The sequence below is a fragment of the Prunus persica genome, chromosome G2 (genome assembly GCF_000346465.2).
Source record: "Prunus persica cultivar Lovell chromosome G2, Prunus_persica_NCBIv2, whole genome shotgun sequence".
Classification (NCBI taxonomy): Eukaryota; Viridiplantae; Streptophyta; class Magnoliopsida; order Rosales; family Rosaceae; genus Prunus; species Prunus persica.
In genome coordinates, this window is record NC_034010.1 from 16,010,669 (window position 1) to 16,036,224 (window position 25,556).

The 25,556-nt window shown below is 38.2% G+C and overlaps 1 protein-coding gene, 1 long non-coding RNA gene and 1 pseudogene across 2 annotated transcripts; all 3 read right to left on the reverse strand.

Annotated features, from left to right (window-relative positions):
• On the reverse strand, positions 11,566-13,312 carry LOC18785809 (3-ketoacyl-CoA synthase 19). Its single transcript, XM_007219360.2, has one exon. It carries the CDS (start codon positions 13,251-13,253, stop codon positions 11,856-11,858), a length of 1,398 nt encoding a protein of 465 aa, XP_007219422.1. The 5' UTR covers positions 13,254-13,312; the 3' UTR covers positions 11,566-11,855.
• On the reverse strand, positions 18,471-20,846 carry LOC109947177. The gene is made up of 5 exons (XR_002270125.1): positions 20,551-20,846; positions 20,367-20,441; positions 19,516-19,564; positions 19,009-19,075; positions 18,471-18,699 (listed from the first exon to the last, which is right to left on the reverse strand). It is a non-coding gene; the product is annotated as an uncharacterized LOC109947177 (long non-coding RNA).
• On the reverse strand, positions 22,601-24,241 carry LOC18786604 (annotated as a pseudogene).

The window sequence follows — 25,556 nt, forward strand, 5'->3', positions numbered from 1 at the left end:
TTACTTGCACATACCATGCAAGTGCTAGTGCCAAGGATAAAACCCAATTCTCTCAAATATGGGTTTCTATGGTGTCATTCAAGAAATTTGGGACCTTGACTACCAAAAGTTTACAATCCCAGTCTTTAGGTGTGATTGGATAGATAGTTCTGGTCTTGTAGTCGACGAACTTGGATTTACCCTTGTAGATTTGAGTAAAATTGGACATAGGAATGACCAATTTGTTTTGGCTTCTCAAGTCAAACAAATATTTTTTGTTGACGACCCGATGCATCGTGGTTGGTCGGTAGTGTTATCAATGCCTAGTAGAGAATATAATGATGTTATTGGTGATGAAGTATTAGGTGATGTGATAATTGAGTGTGAGCCATTTACTAGAGGGATGCCAAATGTTGACACATTTGATGAACTGGTAGGTGAGTTAGGCGGTCAAAATATTCGAGATGGGTGTGAAGATATATGGATTGAATGATGCTTATGTAATTGGCAGTGTATGACATTAATTTTGTAATATATTGTAATGTGATTTCTTCACTTTCTACGTTCAAATAAAACACGACGTTATTGTGAATCAGTTATTCAGCATATTTACCGACGTCTTAAAGCAACGTAACAATGAAGAACCACGACGCTATTGTGAAGCAATTATTCAGGATATCACGTCGGTGAAGGATAAAGAACCGCCATGTAATTCAAAATAACACGACTCCAATCCCATAATACCGACGTCTAAAAAACGAGATATGTAATCTGAACGTTAAAAAATACGACGTCATCATACATTTTCCACGTCGCAAGTTCTTTTATAAACGAAGAGGAACGAAATTAATTCCGACGGAAATTCATTATAACCGCCGTCTAATAACAATTAAACGACGTTATTTGTAATACGGCTCCCATCATAATCTACGCCGTCTATATGTTCTGTAATACGGCTCTCATTTATTTGGAACCGACGTTGTTTAGACGTTCAACGTCGTCTATATTATTAAGTGCGTCGTGAGTAATGAATACATATAAATACAACGTCGACTATATAAATGTATACGTCGTAAATAATGACACTGACAACTATTTCCACGTCATCTTTTTTAGATAAAATCGAAGTGGAAAATTTATTTCACGACGGTTTTTTGTAAATAAGAGACGTTGTAGAACTTTAGCAGACTAAACACGTCTGTTTTTATTGTTTTCCGACGTTGTTGTATTTAACAACGTCTAATATTTATGGTCGTTGTTTGTTTCTGAAAATAGGACGTATAAATTTTTTAATACGACTCTCATATATTTGTAACTGACGTTGTTTAGTTTTTCAACGTCTACTATAGAAACACATACGTCGTAAATAATGACACTGACAACTATTTCCACGTCATCTTTTATCAAAAAATCGAAGTGGAAAATTAATTGTACGACGGTTGTGTTTATATGTGCGACGTAGTAGGTATCAATAACGTCGTCTTCTAATGTATTTAAAGACGTCATATTTTTTATTGTCGTGAAAATTATATTTAACGTCGGCGTATTTTTATTGTCGTCGTTGTATGTCTATCTTGCGGCCTTGTTCTCTTAATATGTGTCATATTTTCCCTTTTTAACGACGGTCTTTTTAGAGAATTGGTCGTCTATTATCATCATCGATTGCTTTTTTTAGATCTTTTGCAGTACAAAGACGTCGTTTTGTATTTTTTGATGACGTTGTATTGTTTAACAACGACGGTTATTTAGCGTCGTGGTTTATGAGGGAAAAGATGACGGTGGATTCCACGACCATTGAAAAACCAAATACACGACGGTGATTTACCGTCGTCTTTTTGCTTTTTTGTAGTAGTGCGTGGTTTCACCGGAAAATGGAGAAGAAGAGGCGGGTGTCGTCCGAACTTCTCCGCCGTCGATCTCCCTTCTCCGGCCACCGATTCCGACGAGCAAGGTATGGTTTCTCACCTACTTTTCATACTCTAGCTGCCTGTTGGGTAGGATTGGATCGATTCTTAGCGTAGCCAATTCGATTTTCGAATTGAAATTCGGCCGGTTTTGGGATCGCGATTCCGGCCACTTCCGGTCAATTTTTGGGGTAGGTCCAAGAACAAAAGTGGCTCCAAATAGGGTGTTATACCTAGGGTAGGAATTTGGAGCCGTGCTTTTGAGATTTTCAGGCGAAGCTTTATCGCTTTGGGCACCCACGCGTTGCCGGCGCTTGCGGCGGCGCGTGGGCACTGTAGAAAAAGTGGCACTGTGTCTCTATGACATCCTTTGGTTGTCACGAGTGCGTAGGATTTTGCGGATCTCAATTCGGACATCGTTTGACTACCGAACGGATATCGCCTATTGTGCGTTATCCGGGTTCGATAGGTTGGGACCGTTGGATGGTCCCAAATTTAATATATGTTAATCTAGGTATTTCTAGGATCGTGTAGGAATTTACGGATTGTGAATCGGAGCCCCGGATGTTCCGAATAATAATTTAAAGTTTATATTTTATATTAACCGTCAGATCGTGCGATCGTAAGCGATCCGACCGTCCGATCTGAACCAAACTTGCAGGACGAGCGTCTTATACCTTATAGAACCCATAGGGACTTTCGGATTGGAAATCGAAGGTCGTAAGCTCCGCAGGTCCGTTTGACCTGGGTTAGGGTAGTTTGACCCTTGGTTGACCGCGAGTCTCCCGGAGTAATCTCACCTTTCCAGGGGGGATTTTCGGGCGTTAGACTATTGTGGAGGGTTACACAATATTAGAATTAATATATATATAATTATAACTATATATGTTTGTACAAGGGTACAAAAGAGTCTAGAATGTCAGTTTGGAGTGCTATACGCACTACCTTAGGTACCTCACCGGATTTTGGTTACACTACAAGTACCACCAAGTGAAAATTAGGTCCCACGTGGCGTAGGTTATCCAGCGTTGGGACGGGCCCCATACGTGGCCATTGGTTGTACCGGCGTATGGGGAGATGTGATATGATGTTCAGGTCTCACGTGACGTAGGTTATCCGGCGTTGAGACAGGCCCCATACGTGGCGTTGGTTGTACCGGCGTATGGGGAGATTATGTATATTGTGTTGAGGTCGCACGTGGCGTAGGTTATCCGGCGTGTCGACAGACCCCATACGTGGCGTTGGTTGTACCGGCGTATGGGGAGATGTGATATGATGTTCAGGTCTCACGTGGCGTAGGTTACCCGGCGTTGAGACAGACCCCATACGTGGCGTTGGTTGTACCGGCGTATGGGGAGATATTATGATAATATGGCATGGTCGCACGTGGCGTAGGTTATCCGGCATGTTGACAGACCCCATACGTGGCGTTGGTTGTACCGGCGTATGGGGAGATTATGTGAAATGCAGAGAAATGAAATAAGGTATCGCCTAAGTGTGGAATTGGGTTTTATGCAAGAACTACGTGTGGCTTGATCCCTCAAGGAGGGTACGTAGGCAGCCTAAGGTTATTAGGTGCAGCCGCAGACTAAATGTTAGTCATAATTTACATTTGAATTGTTGCCTTGTTTAAGGCATGAATTGTTTTGTTAGCATGTTTGGTAGTTAGATGAGAATTTTTGGAAGGCCGAAGGCCGTTGGTGTGAATTGCATGACATTATATTGTGCATGCTGCCAGTTGTGGATATTAAATGCGTTTTTATGCAGGTTGAAATTTTGGAAAATGTCCAATTTATAGAGGAGACTCTGCCGAAATTTCGGCAGGAAGTCTCGGTCTTTAGTAAGCGGGCCTGGCATCGGGGTTGATATCGGGAATTCCAGAGGGTTCGCCTCGAGTTTCGAAAAATTCGGGGCGGGTCCTTTCAGTTGGTATCAGAGCTCTAGGTTCAATTTCCTGTGGACCCTGCACCTTATGTGCATCCTTAATTGTGGGGATCAAAAATGGGTTCCATCTCGGAATGGCACGTTTGCGACGTTGAGGACGTCGCAAAAGTCAAATTATTTCCTAGAGGAAAGATACATAGACCGCCGGAGCATCAGAAGGGCTGGAGCTTTACCACAGACAGTGGTTGTTTCAGGAGTTCCGGAAGATTGCGAATAGAAGCCGAAGGTTTTTGGATAGGGTAACACCTGTACTTATGGTACAGTTGGATGTTCCTATGACAAAGTTGTTCATGAGTCCGCATAAGCGGGAGGATAGGGAGTTGATCAACCTGCTTCTAGGGATCCTCCATTGCCTGAACATGTTGCTAATTTTCGACTGTGTGCCTAGAGCACCGAGTCGAAGATACTAAGAGCACAACCTTTCTCTAGGGCGAGCAACTCCCTGACATTGGATTAAGGGATCCAAGATCTGAAAGGTGGCGTTAGAATAATCGAAATCACAAGTGTGGAAAAGATTAAGATAGCCTTAATTCTCTTACAGAAAGAGGCTCGTGTGTGGTGGGAATACTGTGGTCAAATCCAAGGGTGAGACCAAGATGAATTGAGTAATCCTACCTATGGAGATGGAGAGAATACTTTGGGGTCTCATCTCACGTGAGCACGTTTGAGTAGAGATCTTTCCTTGGAACCAGCAATGGATCATGGTAGAGAGGGATAGACGATGATTACAATTCGGTAAAAATGATCCTCTCTGACATTCCTCTCAAAGAATCGTGTTGGCAATGCTGCTTATCGATTCTAGAGAAAGAAGGAAAATATCAAGAAGTCAAAGAATGAGGATCTTCTTTTACTAGGAAAGCTAGAAGAGAATCAAATCACAAATGGAAGCGTTTAGCTTTCCAAGGAAGAGCTGGGGGAAACCCGAGTGGTAGATGCGGGCACAATGCTCATAACCCTTCGAGTGACAGGTAGGAAATTTCGAGGACGAAATTTTTATAAGGGGGGTAGATTGTAACACCCCGACTCCAAATTTAACCCTTATTTAAATTATTGAATTATTTAAGGGCATTTTAGTCATATTCTTAACCGGAGAGAGTTTGGGGCAGTGACTAGTATTTTTGGATAGGTCGAACTGAGACGAGTTCATAGACACGTAGTGAGCTCGAATCGGAGTTGTAACGAGAGAGATATGGTCAAAAGAAACCCAGTGGCACAATCGTAATTATTTCAAAATAGAATTTTTATAAAAAATCAGATTTCTCTCTCTCTCTCTCTCTCTCTCTCTCTCTCTCTCGTGGTCTCTCTCTCTCTCCTCTCTCTCGCGCGCGACGGCAGCCGGCCACGTTTTGGCTGGCTGTGCTCTCCTCCGGCCACCGATGACGACGGGGCCGGTACCAAAATGACCGGGCCGTCGTCCTCTTCCAACCCCAGCCGGCTCCCGCCTCCAGCCGCCGTGGTTTCGCCGGAAAATGGAGAAGAAGCGGCGGGTGTCGTCCGAACTTCTCCGCCATCGATCTCCCTCCTCCGGCCACCGATTCCGACGAGCAAGGTATGGTTTCTCACCTGCTTTTCATGCTCTAGCTGCCTGTTAGGTAGGATTGGATCGATTCTTAGCGTAGCCAATTCGATTTTCGAATTGAAATTCGGCCAGTTTTGGGATCGCGATTGCGGCCACTTCCGGTCAGTTTTTGGGGTAGGTCCAAGAACAAAAGTAGCTCCAAATAGGGTGTTATACCTAGGGTAGGAGTTTGGAGCCGTTGTTTTGAGATTTTCCGGCGAAGCTTTATCGCTTTGGGCACCCACACGCTGCCGGCACGTGCAGCGGCGCGTGGGCACTGTAGAAAAAGTGGCACTGTGTCTCGATGAGATCCTTAGGTTGTCACGAGTGCGTAGGATTTCACGGATCTCAATTCGGACATCGTTTGACTACCGAACGGATATCGCCTATTGTGCGTTATCCGGGTTCGATAGATTGGGACCGTTGGATGGTCCGAAATTTAATATATGTTAATCTAGGTATTTCTAGGATCGTGTAGGAATTCACGGATTGTGAATCGGAGCCCCGGATGTTCCGAATAATAATTTAAAGTTATATTTTATATTAACCGTCAGATCATGCGATCGTGAGCAATCCGACCGTCCGATCTGAACCAAACTTGCAGGACGAGCGTCCTATACCTTATAGAACCCATAGGGACTTTCAGATCGGAAATCGGAGGTCGTAAGCTCCGCAGGTCCGTTTGACCTGGGTTAGGGTAGTTTGACCCTTGGTTGACTGCGAGTCTCCCGGAGTAATCTCACCTTTCCAGGGGGGATTTTCGGGCGTTAGACTATTGTGGAGGGTTACACAATATTAGAATTAATATATATAATTATAATTATATATGTTTGTACAAGGGTACAAAAGAGTCTAGAATGTCAGTTTGGAGTGCTACAATGTCCGTGTGTTTTTTTAAGCGGAGATGGCATCAAATATGTCTCACATAATCCCAAAGTGGTCGTGATGAAGCTGAGCTCTATCTAGAAAATATAATGTCCGGTCCAGTATATTTTCAGAAAAATCATTTAAGTGCCCAACAGATAATTCTCATAAAAATGCTTCAATACTTTCTTAGTATAAGCCAAAATCTCGTTGGCATAATTCTCGATCTTCAGGCCGAGACAAATATTTCTTGAACTCTTCAGGAGTTTCAATCAATTATCAACTCTTCAGGAGTTGTAATGTATTGCAACCATATCATAATTAATGTACTTACTGAGGCAATTTATACATATTAATATTGAGTACAAAATTTGTGCTCCAGGCACATGTCCTTCAACGACTTGCTTCATACAATTACAATCCTTCGGGGATTTTATTTAAGGGATTACACTTCATGACACATTATATAGTTTTATATCTAGCTATTTGTCTGCTTGTACATCTTTAGGGAATCGCTTATGGAGATATGCGCCGTGCATTTAATAACCCTTAAAGATAACATGTTGGTCTCTGTAAATGTGCAATAAGAAGGCACGATTGCATCTGTAAATATGGAGAACCTCAACATTCCTTGTTTCTACTAGAAACATTGTGTCATATAAATTAAGTATATTCTTCTTTTATTCTGAACACCTAAGTATAACTTTCAGGGTTAACATCTTTTGGGGTTCGTACTATGGGTTTGTTCCTTCACGTTCATTCTCATCTGTAATTGAATTGCCTCTTTCCATTTTGTTCAATGATATTGTCGACATTTAATAATAGAACGTGGTTCCAATCAACACTGCCCATTGATGATTTGAGTAGCTACCAAAAATTGTCATTCATCAATTCATGATGCCACTATTCTCATGTGCATGCGCATGCATCAATTATAGCATTTCTTTGCTTTTGGGTACCTAAGCCACTTCAGGGGGGTTTTATTGTCTCTTTCCAAATAGACATCTCTTATAGGACGAATTATATGAGAATGTGGATCATAACCTCCAATGGAGCGTTATTTTACACTAGGGCGTGGATAGTCTCCATTCAGGGAGTTGGAACATTTAAAACTCATATATCTGTCATGCTGCAGGCATGCCACAGATTAATACATACATGTCAATTAATTATCTTTTTGGGACTTCAATCCATATCATTTGCTACGCAATAGGCTTGCATCATATTGATCACTATGTTCTGTGATTATGGAACTTTAATCCATGCAGTGTATCATCAATGTATCCAACTTGCAATCTGTGAAATTTACATTAATAATTCATGAATACATATCAAAATGATACAAGCCATTCTTCTGGAATGGTCATAATACAAGTCGTTCTTCTGGAATGATTTATAATGCAAGTCATTCTTCTGGAATGGTCCTTTGCATGGCATTCTTTTCGAACGGCCTTATCTCCCCATTTGGTTACCTTTAAGGATGTCGTACAAAATATCAAAATAAGATACAAACATGAAATAACACAAGTGTTGCTTACATCCTTAGGTGGGAGAAACTTTGCTCAAATATCATTCAAGCTCGTATCGGCTCAGCAAATACAATGCAATGCTTGATGATCTAGTTATATCCTGCAAGTGCAAAAATCACAATTCTTTTGTTTCTGTCAAAAAATAACCCTCAGTGTTAGGATCACTACATGGATTCTTTCTTTAGATATTCGTTCTAAAGAAATAAAATCATTTATGAATAGAGAGTTATAAAAGAAAGAAAAGATACAAAGAATTGTGATATTGATTGCATGGTAGGTAAGCGATCAGGGAAGGAAACTGGTGAGGTAACAGACAACAAACTCTCATTTCTCCTAGCGTAGTAGAACTTTAGGAGATTAGAGCATGTGGTCGTCCTTACGGCTCCCCGACATCGCCGAAACGTGATCAGGGATAGTTTTGCTTCCTGAATGGATGATCAGAGAAAGTCTCGCTTCTCAAGCACACCAAGCGCTCACTGATAGGAAAAACAAGTGGATATTGCATAATTGGATATGAAGAAAAATGGAGAAAACTGGGTGTATTCTGTAAAGAAAATTTCGTTAGTAACATATTTATACATAAATTAGAGGAATAGGTAGATCTGGTGAATTTCAAATTAACCACATAAATTTGTGAGGTTCTTGAGATACTTTTGAAAAAGTAACTCCATAAAATCAGCAAAGCAAGATCGGCTTTGACGAAAATAGTCCTTGAGAACCCTTAAAGTGCCTACATACATTAATGGAGGCCGCGTGAGGTTTTGGAATCTGGAAAAGAAAAAGAGAATATGGGGATCCGAGAAAATATTGGGATCCTGGAAATGGTGCCACATTTTCATCTATAGATATTGCCTCTGTAAGGCCTGATTGGAGTAACTGCATTTCAACTCAACTTCCTTTCATTTTCTGAAAATTTAGCTTTTCTAAGACTTTCCTCGAAACCCTTTTAAAATGGCTTCATGTTCTTCTCCCCCAAGGCATCTCGATTTAAATGATGCTCCCAAAAAAACACTTGACGCCAAAGTCTGGTGTCCATCCTTTGTATCCCAAAATCGTCATCTCACGGTTAATGATTCTGTGATGATGAATAATATGACTGTTGTCATAGTAGTTAGGAATTTCCTTACTCTTATAGATGAAATACTATTAACAAGGAGGTCTGACGAAGAGGCTATTGATGACTCAATCGCTTTTAGCATTCAGAGAACTGCTTCTGTTTCTAACATGTCTGATCGTTTGCGTGTCAGAGCAAGCGAGATTCAGGAGCTGAAATTCGTCTCTTCGGAGAATGCTTCATGAGTCTCAGCAAGAGGTTGAAAAACTTAAAGAGGAAAATAAGGACTTTTTGAAACTGGTGAGTTCATACTCCATTGATATGCAGACAAGGCTTGACATGCTGCAGATTTCCAATGACAAGATTCTGGGAGACCACGAGAGGCTTATGGCTAAGCTTAAGATGCGCCGTCCTCTTACTTCAGAGGCTTCTAGAACATAATTGAATTTTATAGATTTTACAGAGCCTGCTCCTTCCTTGCAGATGAAAAGAATCTATCTGTTATATGCTCATTTCCTGTTATAATAATTGGATAAATTCTTAAACTTGCACTTGTCATTTTTACATCTTTTCAAAATGACGGTTTGGAATCTTGTGCTTTATAGGTTCAAATAACCACATCAAATCTCTCAAGTTACATATTTCAATGCATGTGAGTCCAGAACTTCTAGCCCGGGTTAAATACAACTTGAAAATTTATTTGCCTTTTTCAAATAGGCATGAAATATAAATTAAATAGGCATGAAATATAAATTGAGTAAAAGCCATTATAATATTGCAATATAATAGTGAAGAGCATTAACTACTATATATCCAAAACTTCAAGTTTGGGGTCTCTCATATATTTGGATCCATGGGCTTCCGGCCCATATCATATAATATAACAAAATATGTTGGCAGCCTCAATTCATCCTTTGAGGTTTATCCTAATATTATCCATTTTATGGTGTATTCTTAACAACCGGAATTAACAAAATATATTTCTTCCTTGAGGTGTAGATTATAACAGAATCGAACTTTATTAAATTCATCATTTTCTTATGCCAAAGAAATATGTGATGTACCACAATTAATAATATCCCAAGGGTTATCCATTTAATTGTTGGAACTTCATGTTCTCAATATTGTCAGATTTTGAACTCATGCCAAAATCGCATATTTTCATGGTATGGACATTTTTATAATTTCTCGTACATATTTCGGGATTTCAGGCCCTTACAAAATTTTCCATGTTTTGAGGAGCTTCTGGCTTCTCATTTAATTATTCATCCATGAGTTTGAGGAACTGCAGGTTCCCTTTTGTATATAGTGACGGTTTACCCAAAATGGTTAATATTTATGTACACGTCACTATTCATGTATACAATACTATTCATCAGGTCATGAATACGTGTCTATTCATGCGTACAGTACATTTGCCAGTACAATTACTATTCATGTGTACGACACTATTAACCAATACGGTACTGTTACATTATCAAAGAACTCCAGGTCCTTATTTACATGCCAAGGATCAAGGATCTTCAGGTCTGATCTCTTGTTTACTAATATAGTACCAGAGAGACAGTCAGCTCTCATATCATTATCATCATTAAGGATCTTCAGGTCCTAATGTAGTTATATGATGAGGATCAAGGAACTTCTGGTCTTGATATCTATATGCTATAAAACTCATCATATCACACAATTAATTCATGAAATAAATTGCTATAATTGCTAGTATGGACGATAATCCCGCACTATACTTTAAATAAATGTAAATGTGCGATAAAATAAATTCATAAATTAAATTGCTATAAATTGCTTGTAAATAAATTGCTGGTATGGACGATAATCCCGCACCATACTTTAAATAAATGTAAATGTGCAGTAAAATAAATTCATAAAATAAATTGCTTTATGTATGAACATTAATCGAGCACCATACTTTAAATAATAAAGTAAATGTGCTATGAAGTAAACGTGCTGGTATGGGCACTAATTCTACTCCATACTTTTAAATAAAAAGTAAAGATAGTTGTGTGGACGATAAACCCACGCCACACTTTTAAATAAATATTGCTGTATGGGTAATAAACCTACACCATACAGTAAATGCAGGGATAAAACCACCACATATCATACATTGTGGGCAATATAACTGCGCCACTATCATTTTTATTACGATAATATGTGTTACAACGTGATTGGTAATGAAATTACATCATCATAAAATAACAATATGGAGTATAAAACGGCACCATTCAAAATTACAGTACGAAAAAATAAATTAAACAAACATGGATGAAACAACATAAAAATTGTGAAAATACAAAAAAGAAAGTTTGCATGTCATCGTAGTAGTAAAGTGAGAGGAGACATATAACAGAGATGAGATAGAGAAATAAACGCATAGTGTTGAGCCAGAAAATTTAGAAGTAAATAGGAAAGACTATCATTCTGATAACTTGTTATGAAAATAAAATAATCAGAGTATGAAAAGTACCACTGAATATTGGGAGTAGAATTATATTTGCTCTTGTGATGTTTACACTGACATAATTTCCTCTCAAATAGAACTCACTCTTCCTTTCTTTCCTTTCTTCTCCTTTGGTGTGTTTTGCTAAGCAAATGGGAAGCCTATTTTTAGGCAAATTGGATGGCTTCCAACATTATCATTAAGCTTTTTGAATATTATTTCATTATTTTCTTTATGTGGGCTCTATCATTTTCTTTACAATAAATATGATCTAATTATCAATAAAATTAAATGTTTATCATTAAAATAAAAATATACAATGCAATTTCATAAACAGATCCTTTATTATACAGCAGGTACCCTTTATTGAGCAACTTCCATCAAACAAGCAAGGAAAATGTCAACACTTAACTAATAACATACCAAAACTCATATATAATATATATATTATTTTAATCACCATAAGGATGCCTTACCAGTATCCTAGTTTTTTGAGATTTGTCGTATCGGCGAATGGTATTGTATTGGTGTATTCATATTTGTACCCGTGCAACATAGTCCAAACTTAAGTAGCTAATAGAGAAAAATCAAACCTAACAAAGTTTAGAATTTCATCATCGATCCAACTGTACTTCTCCATGAATGGATTGACTAGGGTATTAGGAGGGTAGCTGTCTATGCAGTCTTTCCAAACATTTGCATCATCCAAGTCCTTCAGCACTTCCCACACAATATTGTTGCACTTAAAACCTGCTCCAAATCCACTCATCAGAATTTTGTTACCCTTCTTGAGCCTCTTCTTAGCCTCCATGTATCCCAAAGCATACCAAAACCCAGCAGCTGATGTGTTCCCAAACCTGTGAAGTGCCATTCTAGATGGCTCAACATCATAATCACTTAGCCCCAAGCTCTTACCAATCCCATCTATGACTGCTCTTCCACCAGGGTGAATGCAAAAGTGCTCAATCCCGGTCTTAAGATTCAACCCAACTCGCTCATCTGCTTTTAGCTTTTGGCTTTTGGCACTTTTAAGCTTAGATACCACCAGGTACCTAAGTATTTCTCTCAGTGGAAGCACTTTTGGTAATAGAACTTGGAGGTTCATTGTAAATCCCTGACTTGCTGCTTTTACAAGGTATTTGGTAAGGCGGAAACCTTTATATCCACTTTCATCTTCCACCTGTATACAACAGTTATACGCTTCATCACTTGAGCCAGTATGTATTCTCACCAAATGATTTAGTTTCAACTTGGCTTGGTGCTTTAGGTCTCTGTTGTTTGTGAACAACATCGAACACCCTCCCGAGCGAAACAGACAGTTTGTGAGCATCATGGATTTTTCTTTACCGCAGTACCAATGAGGAGATATGGATTCTGTGCTTACAACAATGGCGTTCACGTTCTTGTACGACTTGAATAGGTTTTTCACAACATCAATGGCAATTAGGCTTGCACTACAGCCCATTCCTGAGAGGTTGAAGGTCTTGATGTCCTCCCTCATCTTGTAGCGGTTTACTATACGGGATGTTAGAGAGGGTGCAGGGCTGAACATGGACACATTGACCACAAGAATGTCAATTTGTGATGGAGAAATTGCACTAAACTTAGCAAAAAGCTTGTCCAGTGTGTCGAAGATGACTTCTTCCATCTCCAAAAGCTCATCTACTAGGGTTGCATCATCTTCTCGGCCTTCAATGATGTTTTTTGGGCAATAAGTTTCCTCACCGATGCCAGAATTGACAATTGTTTTCAAGAGAAACCTGAACTCCTCCAACCCTAGATTCTTGTTTCGTGTGACTATTTTGACACAAGAATCAGTGCTGATCATCATGTCATCGGTGGGCATGTAGCACTCATAGGCCAGCAGGTAGCAGGCCTGGTCTCTCATACGCAGAATTATCTTATGGAGGCAGGAGAGACCATAGAAAAGAGCAAGCAAACACGTCACCATCAAGAGCTCCATGGCCCTAGCTAGCTCTGTGTGTAGGGTTTTGTGATAGAAGGAGAGGGGGGGGGGGGGGGGGGGTGTGGTGTGGTGGGGTGTTGTGGTTCAGAATTGTGGAGTGTCAAATGATGAGTTGCATGCAACTTGGAACAATTCTCATAATTTGTACTTTCCATACACCCTATTCTTTCCTTTAAATACAATTCCTAAGAAGCATTCTAGGGAAAGGGAGACTTAACTAATTGGTAATTGGTACTTATTATTTGAATGATATATACCACATATCTATAAAAAGCAGGTATTCATTAAGAAGTATAGTTAGGCAGTAAGCACAATTGTCAAGCTCTAATAAATGGTTTGGTCCCATGATCGAAAGCACGGTAGAAATGGTCGCAACCCCCACCCACCCCACTTAATTATTGAAAATGAAATTTTTTTTTGTTTTTGCCAAAATTATTGATAAGATTGAGTGATATATATATTTAGGTACATGCGGATAGATAGGAGTTTATAATCCTATATAATTAATAGGAGATGGACTAAAATTCTCAATCTAATAATTTGACCCGATTTAAATTCGATACGTGCCAAATATGAATTTATAAATTCAATCCGATAATTCGAATATGATCCAAATTCGATCCATTTACAAGCATATAGTGCATATTTATTTATCTTCACTCTTTCATTGCCTTGAATTTATGAAAAAAAAAAAAAAAAAAACAACACTTTTGACATCCTAAGTGTTTTCAGTGATTCAATTTTTTGACGAGGTCAACATGACCTGTGTTTTTCACAATTGAACTTCACTTGAGTTAACTTGTTTTCTAGGACGAGCTTGTGCTAAGCTAAGCTTTAAGATTTTGCTTGACTTAAACGGTCTTCATTCTTCAACTCCAATATATATAAATTGAATGTAATTGATTACTGAACATGTAAAAGTTTAAACTTTATGAGCAAAGTAGGAGAAAGATGAACCAAACTCAAACTATTTCATAACAAAATACAAGTTGGTCATGAAATTTGTATGTTGAAGCTTGATATACAGATCTTGCAAGTCTAATCATACTATACATGCCAAAAACACCAGAGGCAGAGTTAGGCCTTTGGCAAGCAACAATAGTATTCCCACGTCGACGAGAAGAGCAAGAACTAGCTGGCCATGCGTTAAGCACAGAGCGAATTACTCTTTCGCCTTTTACTAATGAATACTGTGTGCTCGTCGTTTTAAGTGGCATACGCCTATTTTTGAAGGGGTTGCACCTCTGTGGGTGCACCTAACAATTCAATCATGAAATTATTAATACCAGGAATGCTAAATATGTCTGGTATTTCTGTAAAAGGCTTGATTATGCAGTTTAATTGGGTTATTGTTCAAGCCAAGATTTTGCAGTTTAATTGATAATATAATTACAATTTACTTTACTTGTATGAAAGCAGTTGTGAATAATTTTAATCTATAGTCAATGGATTTAATTTACATATGTTTTGAAAAATAATAATAAAGAAGTAAAATTTTTGACTCATAGCTTTGAAAATCTGTTTGGTGTGTAAATATTTATTACCTTTGGAGTGTAACATGTTTTGGCATGTTTATGAGTTTGCTTATGAATATGTTTTTCATTTTATAGGCCTTAAAAATGTCAATTATGGAAGCTAGTCCTACACCCACAATAGATGATACACCACAAGTAATTGGGGATGGAGCAGCTACACTCTCTTCACGTCCTCCCACTTCGGAAAAGATCAAGCCTACTAGGAAAGCATCGGAGGTATGGAAACATTTCATTAAGGAACCATTTGAATTAGGGAGTAATATAGGACCTAGAGCTTCTTGTAAGTATTGTCGTGCATCTTATGCATGTGATCCCATAAAAAATGGGACATCTACAATGATGCAACATTTGAGAGATAATTGTATTGGGGGGGGTTGTCCATTAAGAGAGGAGAACAAACAAAAAGTTCTTTTATTTGACAACAAAGGAACTATAGTTGCTCATTCATATAGCAAGGAGAGAAGTAGAATTGCTTGTGTGAAGATGATCACACTTGATGAGCTTCCATTTAGGCATCTGGAAGGTGTCGGTTTTAGGCTATTTATGAGAGAGTGTCAATCTAGATTTGATCCACCATCTCGTAGAACCATTGCTAGAGATGTGTGGGATCTTTTTCAAGAAGAAAATGTAAAAATTAAGAGTGTATTAAATCTAAATTCATAAAGAGTGTCGCTTACCATGGACACTTGGACTTCCTTGCAAAATGTGAACTATATGGCTTTGACAGCCCATTTCATTGATGATAGCTGGAAATTGCATAAGAGAATCATCAATTTATGTCAAATTACAAATCATAGAGGTGAGGCTATTGGGAGACTTGTGGAGGATTGTTTGCATGATTGGGGAATGGATAAAGTTTTTACTATTACGCTTGACAATGCTACGGCTAATGATGGGGCCATTAGGCATATGAAGAGGCAATTGAAGCTTTGGGGCACTCTTTTGCTAGATGGTGATTGTTTACATATGATAGTTTTTGATGGGTTGAGTGAATTGCATGACTCAAGAGTATTCGCAAAGCTTGTGTATATACAAGGTTGTCCCCTCTAGGTTGGACAAATTTAGGCATTGTTTGGCCTTGCAAAAAATTGACAACAAAGATTTATTACCTTTGGAGTGTATAATAAGGTGGAACTCAGTATATCTTATGTTAGAAGCTGCCTTAAAGTTTCAAAGAGGGTTTGATAGGTTGGAAGAGGAGGCGGAAGACTATGCATCTTACTTTCATCAAAGTGGTGGTGATCGTGATGATGGTATTCCGAAAAAGAAGAAAAGAAAGGTTCAAGAAGGGGAAATCTGCACTAAAAAAAAGTTGCTGCCTCCAACCGCTGCAGATTGGGAGTATGCAAGAGCTTTTGTGAAGTTCTTGAAAAGATTTTACAAGGCTACCTTAAAATGTAGTGCATATAAGACGATTAGTTCCAGTATCCCCTTCAATGAGATGCTTTCTATTGTTGATGAGTTGAATGCAATGATTGTAAGTGAAGACATTTTTTTGAAAAAAGTTGCAACTTCAATGAAAAAGAAGTTCGATAAGTATTGGGGTAATATTAAGAAGTGAACCAAGTTCTGATTGTGGCGGTGGTGCTTGATCCCCGTTACAAAATGGACTGTATCCAATATACCTTTGATGAGTTAGAAAGTGATGATTCGAAGGTTACTGTGATGGTAGAAAGGGCGAAGGATCTCTTAATGCGGATGTATGAGGCCTATAAGAAAGAGGAACCAACAGCTGCCCAATCTATTGCAGAGGCTAATGTAGAAAGTGGAGGGGAGGTAAGAGTTGAATGCAATGATCCCAGACTTGAAAAAAATTTCAAGAACAAGAAAAGACAGAACTGTGGTTCAAATTAAGAATGAGGTGGACAAGTATTTATTAGAGGCAGCTCAAGATCCAGAAATAGCAGACTTTGATTTGGTAGATTGGTGGAGAGAGAACTCTCCAAGATTTCCAGTTCTATCTAAGATTGCAAGGGATGTGTTTGCTGTCCCTATTTCAAGTGTGCCTTTGGAAGCTGCGTTTAGTATGGGAAAAAGGGTTGTGGATCTCTTTAGGGCGTCTTTGACTTCTAAAATAGTCGAAGCCCTTGTTTACCCTGAGGATTGGCTAAGCCAAGTGGCTTTTGACTTCAACAAGCAGCCAAGTGAAGATGAGCTTGAGTTTTATCAAGCTTTGGAGAAAATGGAATCAGGCACTGCTATTATGTTTTTATTTTTATTTTATTTTTCTGTTTTAACCATGTATATTTGAATTTGTCTTACATGTTCTCTATTCTTGTAGATATTGAAACTTTGCAGCGGAATGAAAATGAACAAGTGGCCACTGGCCACTAATGTTTACTACCAAAAATTAAAGGAAGCAGGAAGAATTGGTTTGTAAAGGGGCTGGACAGTTTGTATGCAGTAGGTTTATATTGGAGCTCTTTTTTGATGATATTGAAGTAGGTTTTTGAACATAACAAGATAGGTTTGTTACTTAAAAGGCTGTACAGTTGGAAGTTTAGATGTGGAAGCCTTTTTTGACGAGCTCACTTCAATATTTTAGAGTTCGAGCTCTTTTTTGATGAGATTGAAATAGGTTTTTGAACATAACAAGATAGGTTTGTTAATGAAAAGGGCTGGATTAGATGTGGAAGGCTTTTTTGATGAGCTCATTTATATATTTAAGAGTTGGAGCTCTTTTTTGATGAGATTATTGAAGTAGGTTTTTGGCAAAAGATAGGTTAGTCAATTCCTCAACAAACCTATCTTTTGCCAAAAACTTTTTGCACTTCAAAAGATAGGTTTGTAAACTTTGTACTTTGTACTTGAAAGGTGAATGATGGATGTAATTTGTAAACTTTGTACTTAAAATGTGAATGATGCATATGGTTTACTTTGAAACTTTGGATGGATGTGAATGATGAATGATGCATATGTTTTAGTTTGAATTGAAAGGACTGATTAGATGAATGAATTTGAATATGTTGTGATGTGAATAGTGAATGAATTTCAAGCAGGTTGTAAATGAATGTTTGAGTTTGAATGAATTTTAGAGTCTACATGTTTTCAAGCAGGTTTTCACCAAACCAAACCGAGGTAATCGGTTAACCGAGATGATTGGTTTCCCACCTCACTGGTTCGGCGCACGGTTTGAATTTTCTCCAATACAAGGAAACACCCTTTTGGTGACCACCACGTTTGGTCGCTAAAAGGCCTTATCTCGTCGCCAAAACAATTTGGCCACAAATTATTTTTGTCGCCATAATGGTCACTGAAACCTAGTGGCTGAAAGTTCCAGGCAACGGAAATTGAAGTTCGTCGCCAAAACCTTTAAGTGACCACATATTTTTGTCACCTAACAGAATTTAGTTGGTCGCCGATGAAGGAGAGTTCCCGCTAAAGCACCAAATTTTGGCGCGTACTGAAAAGGGATTAGGGGACCAAATTTATTTGTTCGTCGCCTATAGGCTCTGGTGACTAATGGATTTCGTCGCAAAAACATGTTTTGTTTTTTGTTTTTTTTTTCCTAATTTTTTTGACATAGAAGAAGTTTTCGTACAAACAATAAATAAACATATTGTAATTTCGGGAAACAATAGATTTAGGTAAGCTAAAGCAATAGAAATGGCATAAAAGTTTTTCACATTCAAAGGTACATGAGCATAGTAGTCATTTAAGTACACATAAAAGGGAGTACCCTATATCCAATAAAAATAAGCAGAAATGAATAAAGAACTCTCCACTCAAGTCTAAAGCTCAGGCTCCAAATTTTCTTGCCCTTTGCAACCCCAAGTTTTGCATTCATTATTTCTCCACATGAAGACTAGAGAACAACCTGAGGGATAGGGGGGGTCGTGATCTGATCTCTTGGAAGTTCTAATCTCTACCAATTGTTGCTTCACCTCAAACTCATCCATCATCTTCCTCTACAAAAGAAATAAAATAAAGCAACATCAATATGTACACATATATATAAATATGTATATACACAGTACTACAAAAGAAAAATTGGTATTAATATGGTACATCTTTGATCTGTTCCATTAGAACCATCACTCCTTTTATTGCTATATATGCAGATGAGCAGAAGTACAAACAAGCCCAATTTAAAATCTCCAACTTACATACACATCAAGAAAAGACAAACTTAAACTCAACGCAGACTAATTTCGTTATAAAAATAGAGTTCAAATAAGTTAATGCACTTTAACTTAAACTGAAGAAAGAAAACTTACTCTTGCATATCTTTGGCCCTGCTCCCGCTGATCTCAGACTTATTATTTTTCAGAGGAAAAGGGCTGTCTGGGAGGCAAAAAATAGGAAAGTTATAACTATAAGGATAGAAAGAGCAGTGAAAGTTTTGGTGCCTAATCATAAATAAGTAGACTTAAATCATATTCCTTTTGCCAGTACGATATAGCAATTCAAATTCCTTTCCATTTATGGTACTACAATATGCATCTCCTGTGCCATCATCATTGACTAGCAGCTCTAAGCATATACAGAAAATCAGGGGATAAAAGACACAAGAAGTACATTTAAAAATTAAAAAAAAAGGAAAAGAAAAGGAAAAACTCACTATTTTGCTGCAAAAGTTAGTCATCTGGTCTTAAAATCATGGATGCTTTACCAGCTAATGTAAGTAGTAATTTCAACCTTCTACATATTGCCAACCTAAAAATATGAGAACTACTTGAACTTATAATAAACAAGATTAAAACTGACAAACAAAAAATAATAACTTGTTAAATAGCTGTAAGTGACCCCCTTGTACGATCAAATTATTTCTCTCTGTTCAAAAAGACAATAAAAATAAGATAAGATCTCCTCTCTCCAACAAAAAGAAATGGATCTATATGGGAATGTTTATGCACGGTCTAAACCAAGAAAACTAATTTTAGAAAATAAAAACATAGTAAATCACTTAATTTTGAGAGAGCTTTAGATCAAATTACTCTTCAAACTCAAAATAGTAAATGCCTCCACCCTCCTAAGTTTAACTAATCATCATAATTCAAGCAAATGCCAAAAGCATTATTCTTTTGCTCATTTAACCCAAAACAACAACATAATAAAACCAATCACAAAAAGCACCAAATATTCAAGAGAAAGCCCCAAGATAAAACTAAATGGTCCAAAACTAGGTTGTGGTGTCTCCCAAGTCCAAAGGTAGAAAGAAATTATTTTTAGGTAAAGGTAATAAAACAAGGGAAGCACAAAAAATCTTAAAAGGAGGTAAAACAACATGTATAAACCCAACAAGACACAACATGAAAAAATCGACACCTATGTAAAAAGTACAGGTTCCTCATTTCAAATTAGGAATATTAAATAAAAAATAAAAGGCAAGTGCTATTTATTAAGTTGGTCACAGATATAATCCACATACAAAGAACCATAAACTAAAATGAAGATAGATGACAGAAGCAAGAGGAACGAAAAGAAAAGAAAAGGAAAAAACTTGTTTCAGTTTCGAGCTATTTAATAATTCAATGACCCTTGATTAAATTTCATAAACATTAACATGTTACAAAACTCACAATTCAAAAAAAAAAAAAGATATTTAAAAAAACAGAGAAACTAGTTGTCATACCTATACCTAACATAGAAGCAGCAGATGAAGAAGTGGTGTAGGAGGAATTCGCCAACTCAGTGGTTGAGGGGCTGTCTACGACCTCATTATTACGACAAAAACAAACAAGATTTATTTTTCTAGAACCAAAATCAAATAATTATAGAAAATTGGTTAAATAAACAAAATAATGAAATGAACACACCTTTGAATCAGAGTTGGTCTGTGGGGGAAGAGATTGTAGAGAATCTCTGGTATTTTCGTGAGTCAGAGAGTGTTGATGTAGCAGCAAGTGGAGTAGAGAAATCTGGAGGGGAAGAGAGAATGGGAAATAACTCATGGCATGAGAAATCTGAAGGGGGGAGGAAGAGAGGTTGGGTATACGAGTGATTGGTCATCGACGAAGGATTGCGCTAGGAGCGTCGATGGAGGATTTACTTGAAGGCGTCGGTTGTGTTGTGTGGGAGATGAAGAGAGTAGGTACTAGAGAAAGGAAAGGAATTGGGGGATATTTTTTTTTTTTTTTTGTTTTTGTTTTTATTTTTTTGGTTGTTGTGAATTTAGTCTAAAAATCAACCACAAAACCCAAAAGGCCAAAGAAGTAAAACTAGTTTTAATACTTTAGGGCCCTGTTTGGTACGGCGGACAGTTACGGACTAGACTAAATCCTGGGACTGTTTTGGATTGGCTAGACTTGGTTTAAGTTGGATTAAGTACTGACCTACGTTTGGTGCTGCGTCGGACTAAGAAGCTAGATAACAAAAATAGTACTATCTTGTGTTTGGTTTATGCTCGGACTGGGACAAAAAAAATTTAAAATTTTCTTTGAAGTGATAATATTTTAATTATCAACTATTTTTACTATGATTCTAAGACAAAAAATTGGTATTAAATATTCCAAAACTTGCCTATATTTTAAGAACATTTCTAAAATGTGAAAGTTCCTAATGTAAATTGCCAAACCGTCAGTAAGTAATTGCAAACACAACATGCAATTGCAATCACAGTTTGCAAAAACCAAATGTCTGTGTGCAAACACAACATGCGATTAGCAACATGACCTCTACCCTTTTATTCTTCTTTTCTTCGTTCAAACATGGTGGTGAGACAAGCTCCAAACCATCCCAACATCATATAAAGCAAACCTCATACAATATTTATAGATGCAAACACAACATGCAATTAGCCACATGACCTCTACCCTTTTATTTTTCTCATTCCAAACAAAAACCCCATAATCAAAACAATTGAAAATGGAAAACCCTAGAAAAATACCCAATTATAATCCAATGAAAATTAACCAATACAAATGTTATTTCTCATCAAATTAAGCTAACTACAAAAAACCACATAATTAAAACTTAAAAATCAAACTAAGAAATAACAAATTGAACCCATCAAATATCACCAAGGAGAGAGACAAACAGAGAAGAAGAGAGTTGAACAACTAACCTGAGTGAGTGAGAGTAGAGCACAATAGAAGATGAAAACAAAGCAACGTTGAAGAAGAGAGCCAGAATAACGTTGAAGAGAAGAGCAGAGCAGAGCAACGTTGGATAATGGCAGACTCAATAGTGTCTTCGTTATTTAGTGGCACCTCTTCAGAGTTCTCTATTTTGTGCCAACGAGTGAAGTGTTTTTTGTAGGCCAGGATTATATAGTCTCATTTAACTTAAAGTTGTGCTGCACCAAACATGGGCTTGGGGTGTTATTTAAGTTAGTCCAATCCAAGCCAATCCAAGGAGGTGTACCAAACAGGGCCTAGATGCCTACCTCTCCATGATCAGCAACCAATTTGTTTGTCTCTAACTCTGACGAAATTTTTGGGCGGCAACTTTCATTTGCAAACGAACCAAGTTAACTTAGAGACCAAATATTTTGGTCGCATTTTATTTTAGATTTCGCGGGTAACCAAAATTGAAAAAGGGCGACCAAAATTGCATTTGGTCGCGAATTCATTGAACAACGTCGAAATATTTTGGTTGCCCTTCGAAAAGATTTTGTCGCCAATTAGTTGGTTGAAGTCTTAATCCATGCCTAAATCTCACAAAACTTTTGGCGATGAAAATACAAAATGTCCTCTCTAATAACTCTATTGGGCGACCAAAGTTGTGTTGGTCACCAAAAATTTGGTCGCAAAAAAGGTTTTTTCTTGTAGTTTAAACCGGTGTTCACGGTTCAGCGCACGGTTTGGCCTCAAAACCGAACCAAACCAAACCTAGCCCACCTCTATACTTAACCAATAAGATCTCAAATTAAGCTGCTAATTGAGAAAAATCAAACCTAACAAAGTTCAGAATTTCATCATTGAGCCAACTATACTTCTCCATGAAGGGATTGATTAAGGTATTAGGAGGGTAGCTGTCCATACAATCTTTCCAAACATTGGCATCATCCAAGTCCTTAAGCACTTCCCACACAATATTGTTGCACTTAAAACCTGCTCCAAATACACTCATCAGAATTAAAACCTGCTCCAAATCCGCTTCAAATCCGCTCATTAGAATTAAAACCTTCTCCCAATCCGCTCATCAGAATTCTGTTGCCCTTCTTCAGCCTCTTCTTGGCCTCCAGGTATCCCAAAGCATACCAAAACCCAGCAGCTGATGTTTGCCAAACCTGTGAAGTGCCATTCTAGATGGTTCCACATCATAATCACTTAGCCCCAAGCTCTTACCATTTCCATCTATGATTGCTCTGCCACCAGGATGAATGCAAAAGTGCTCAATCCCAGTCTTAAGATTCAGTTTCACACCATCTCCCCCAGCTACTTCTAGCTTTTGGCTCTTAGTACTTAAATTATGAAGCAGATATGCCAGCAGATACGTGAGAATTTCTCTTAGTGGAAGCACTTTTGGTACTAGAACTTGGAGGTTGATTGTAAATCCTTGAGTTGCTGCTTTTACAAGGTATTTGGTAAAGCGAAAACCATGATATCCACTCTCATCTTCTGCCTGTATGAAACAATTCTAAGATTCATCACTTGAGCCAGTGTGGGTTCGCACCAAATGCTTTAATCTCAACAAGGCTTGGTGCTTTAGGCTTCTGTTGTTTGTGAACATCAAGGAAAACCCTCCCGAGCGGAACAGACAGTTTGTGAACATCATGGACTTTTCTTTGCCACAGTACTAGTTAGGAGCTATGGATTCTATGCTTACAAAAAGTGCATTTGCATCTTTGTATGACTTGAACAAGTTTTGTTCAACATCAATAGAAATGAGACTTGCATTGCATCCCATTCCTGGAAGGTTGAAGGTCTTGATGTCCTCCCTCATCTTGTAACGATTTATTATACGAGATGTTAGAGAGGGTGCAGGGGAGAACATTAACATATCGACAGCCAGAATGTCGATTTGTGACGGAGAAATTGAAGTAGGCCTGGCTAAAACTTGTCAAGTATGTCAAATATGATACCATCCATCTCACAAAGCTCATCTGCCCGAGTTAGATTTCGGCGTTCAATGATGTTTCGTGGGCAGTAAGTTTGCTCACTGTGGGAGCGATTTCGTCCCACGAGAATATTCAATTGATTAATTCCCCTTTCTTCTTCGTCGCCTCTTTTTCCTTGCAAAATAGATTGGAACAAGAGGACCACACCCGGCGGGGTGTTGGCCAAAGGCCCTCTAATGCCTAAGTTAGTTCAAGAGTTTGTAGGAAAAAAATAGCTAACTAAAAGGGGACGGAGTTGTATGTATGGTGTGAACTAGCTGGCCGGAGCCTTGTGTGGTGGCTGGACCCACTTCCAAAGAGAGTGGCACGAACCACTTCCAATAAGTGTCTATTCTTTCGTTCAACCACACCATTCTGTTAGGGAGTGTAAGGGCATGAGCGTTGATGTATGATGCCATGATCTTGTAAGAACTGATTAAGATCATGGTGGAGAAATTCACCGCCATTGTCAGACCAAAGAACTTGAATTCTGGTATGAAATTGTGTCTCCACCATGTGATATAACTGATACTGGAATTGATGGATAATGGATACTTGGAAACTGTGGTTATTGTTTGGATATGATCGGAACTCAGGCACCCTTGGCGGGGTGTTTCGTAGACCTTTAGCGGGGTAGTCTGCGCGTGTAGGACTTGTCACAGGCTCACTAGTATTGAGGATTCTAATGTGTGTACTGAGAGCCTAGTCTCCCGTTTAGACGGCTCGTCCCTGGCCACATGGTTATTGAGGATTCCTCTGTGTGGTTCAACCAATCAATCCCCGGTTAGATTGTTTCTCCAGTACAAGATGTGCATGATGTGCACTATGATATGTACCTCCTCGACACTTGGATACTTGGATATGTCGGAACCCGGACACCCTTGGCGGGGTGTTTCGTGTCAAACGATCCCTAGGTTGGATTGTTTCCCCTGGTACATGATGATGGTGTGAGGTGTGTATATTTATATTTATATATATATATAGGGGCAGATCCGTGGCACCATATTTTTTACACAAGTTTTGACACAATTTTGGGCCATTAGATTACTTCACTTTTAATGGTTGAGATTAAATCTGACATGACAAATAGTTTCAATGTTTTAAATAAACAATCATTAATTTTATTTTCTCTCTCATAAAAATAAAATAAAATAATTTTCTCTCTCCTCCCTTTTTTTCTTGGAAACGCAATCTCTTTTCTTGATAGTATCCTTTTTTACTTGATACTCTAATCTCTCTTTTTTCTCACGCACACCTCTCTCTCTCTCTCTCTCTTTCTTGGGACCAAAAAAAACCTCCATCTTTTTTCCCTCTCTCTCTCTCTCTCTCTCTCTCTCTCTCTCTCTCTCTCTCTCTCTCTCTCTCTCTCTCTCTCTCTCTCTCTCTCTCTCTCTCTACACTGATACCTGAGCATGCCCGAACGCAATGTGCCTTTCTAGGTATCTAGATAAGGCACGCCAAGACAAATTCGTTTGCAGCGAGACTGTAGTGTCATAATGCTAGCGATAAAATTAGGGACATCCTAGTTTGTTTCCATGAAATAGTTCCAACACTTCTTTTTCTGGTTTTTCAATCTGGCACATTACACTCTCGAAACTCCTGACTGACCATTGATTGGATAATGTATGTACTAAGATTTATCAGACTTAATAGAATCTCTCTACCTCTATCCCCTCCTTTTTATGTGCTTCCTTGGAAATATCTCATGATTTAGAATTGGTTCAAGTGCATATAAGTATAGTTTCCATGTGTTACTGTGGCCTGCTATGCCAATATGCTTGA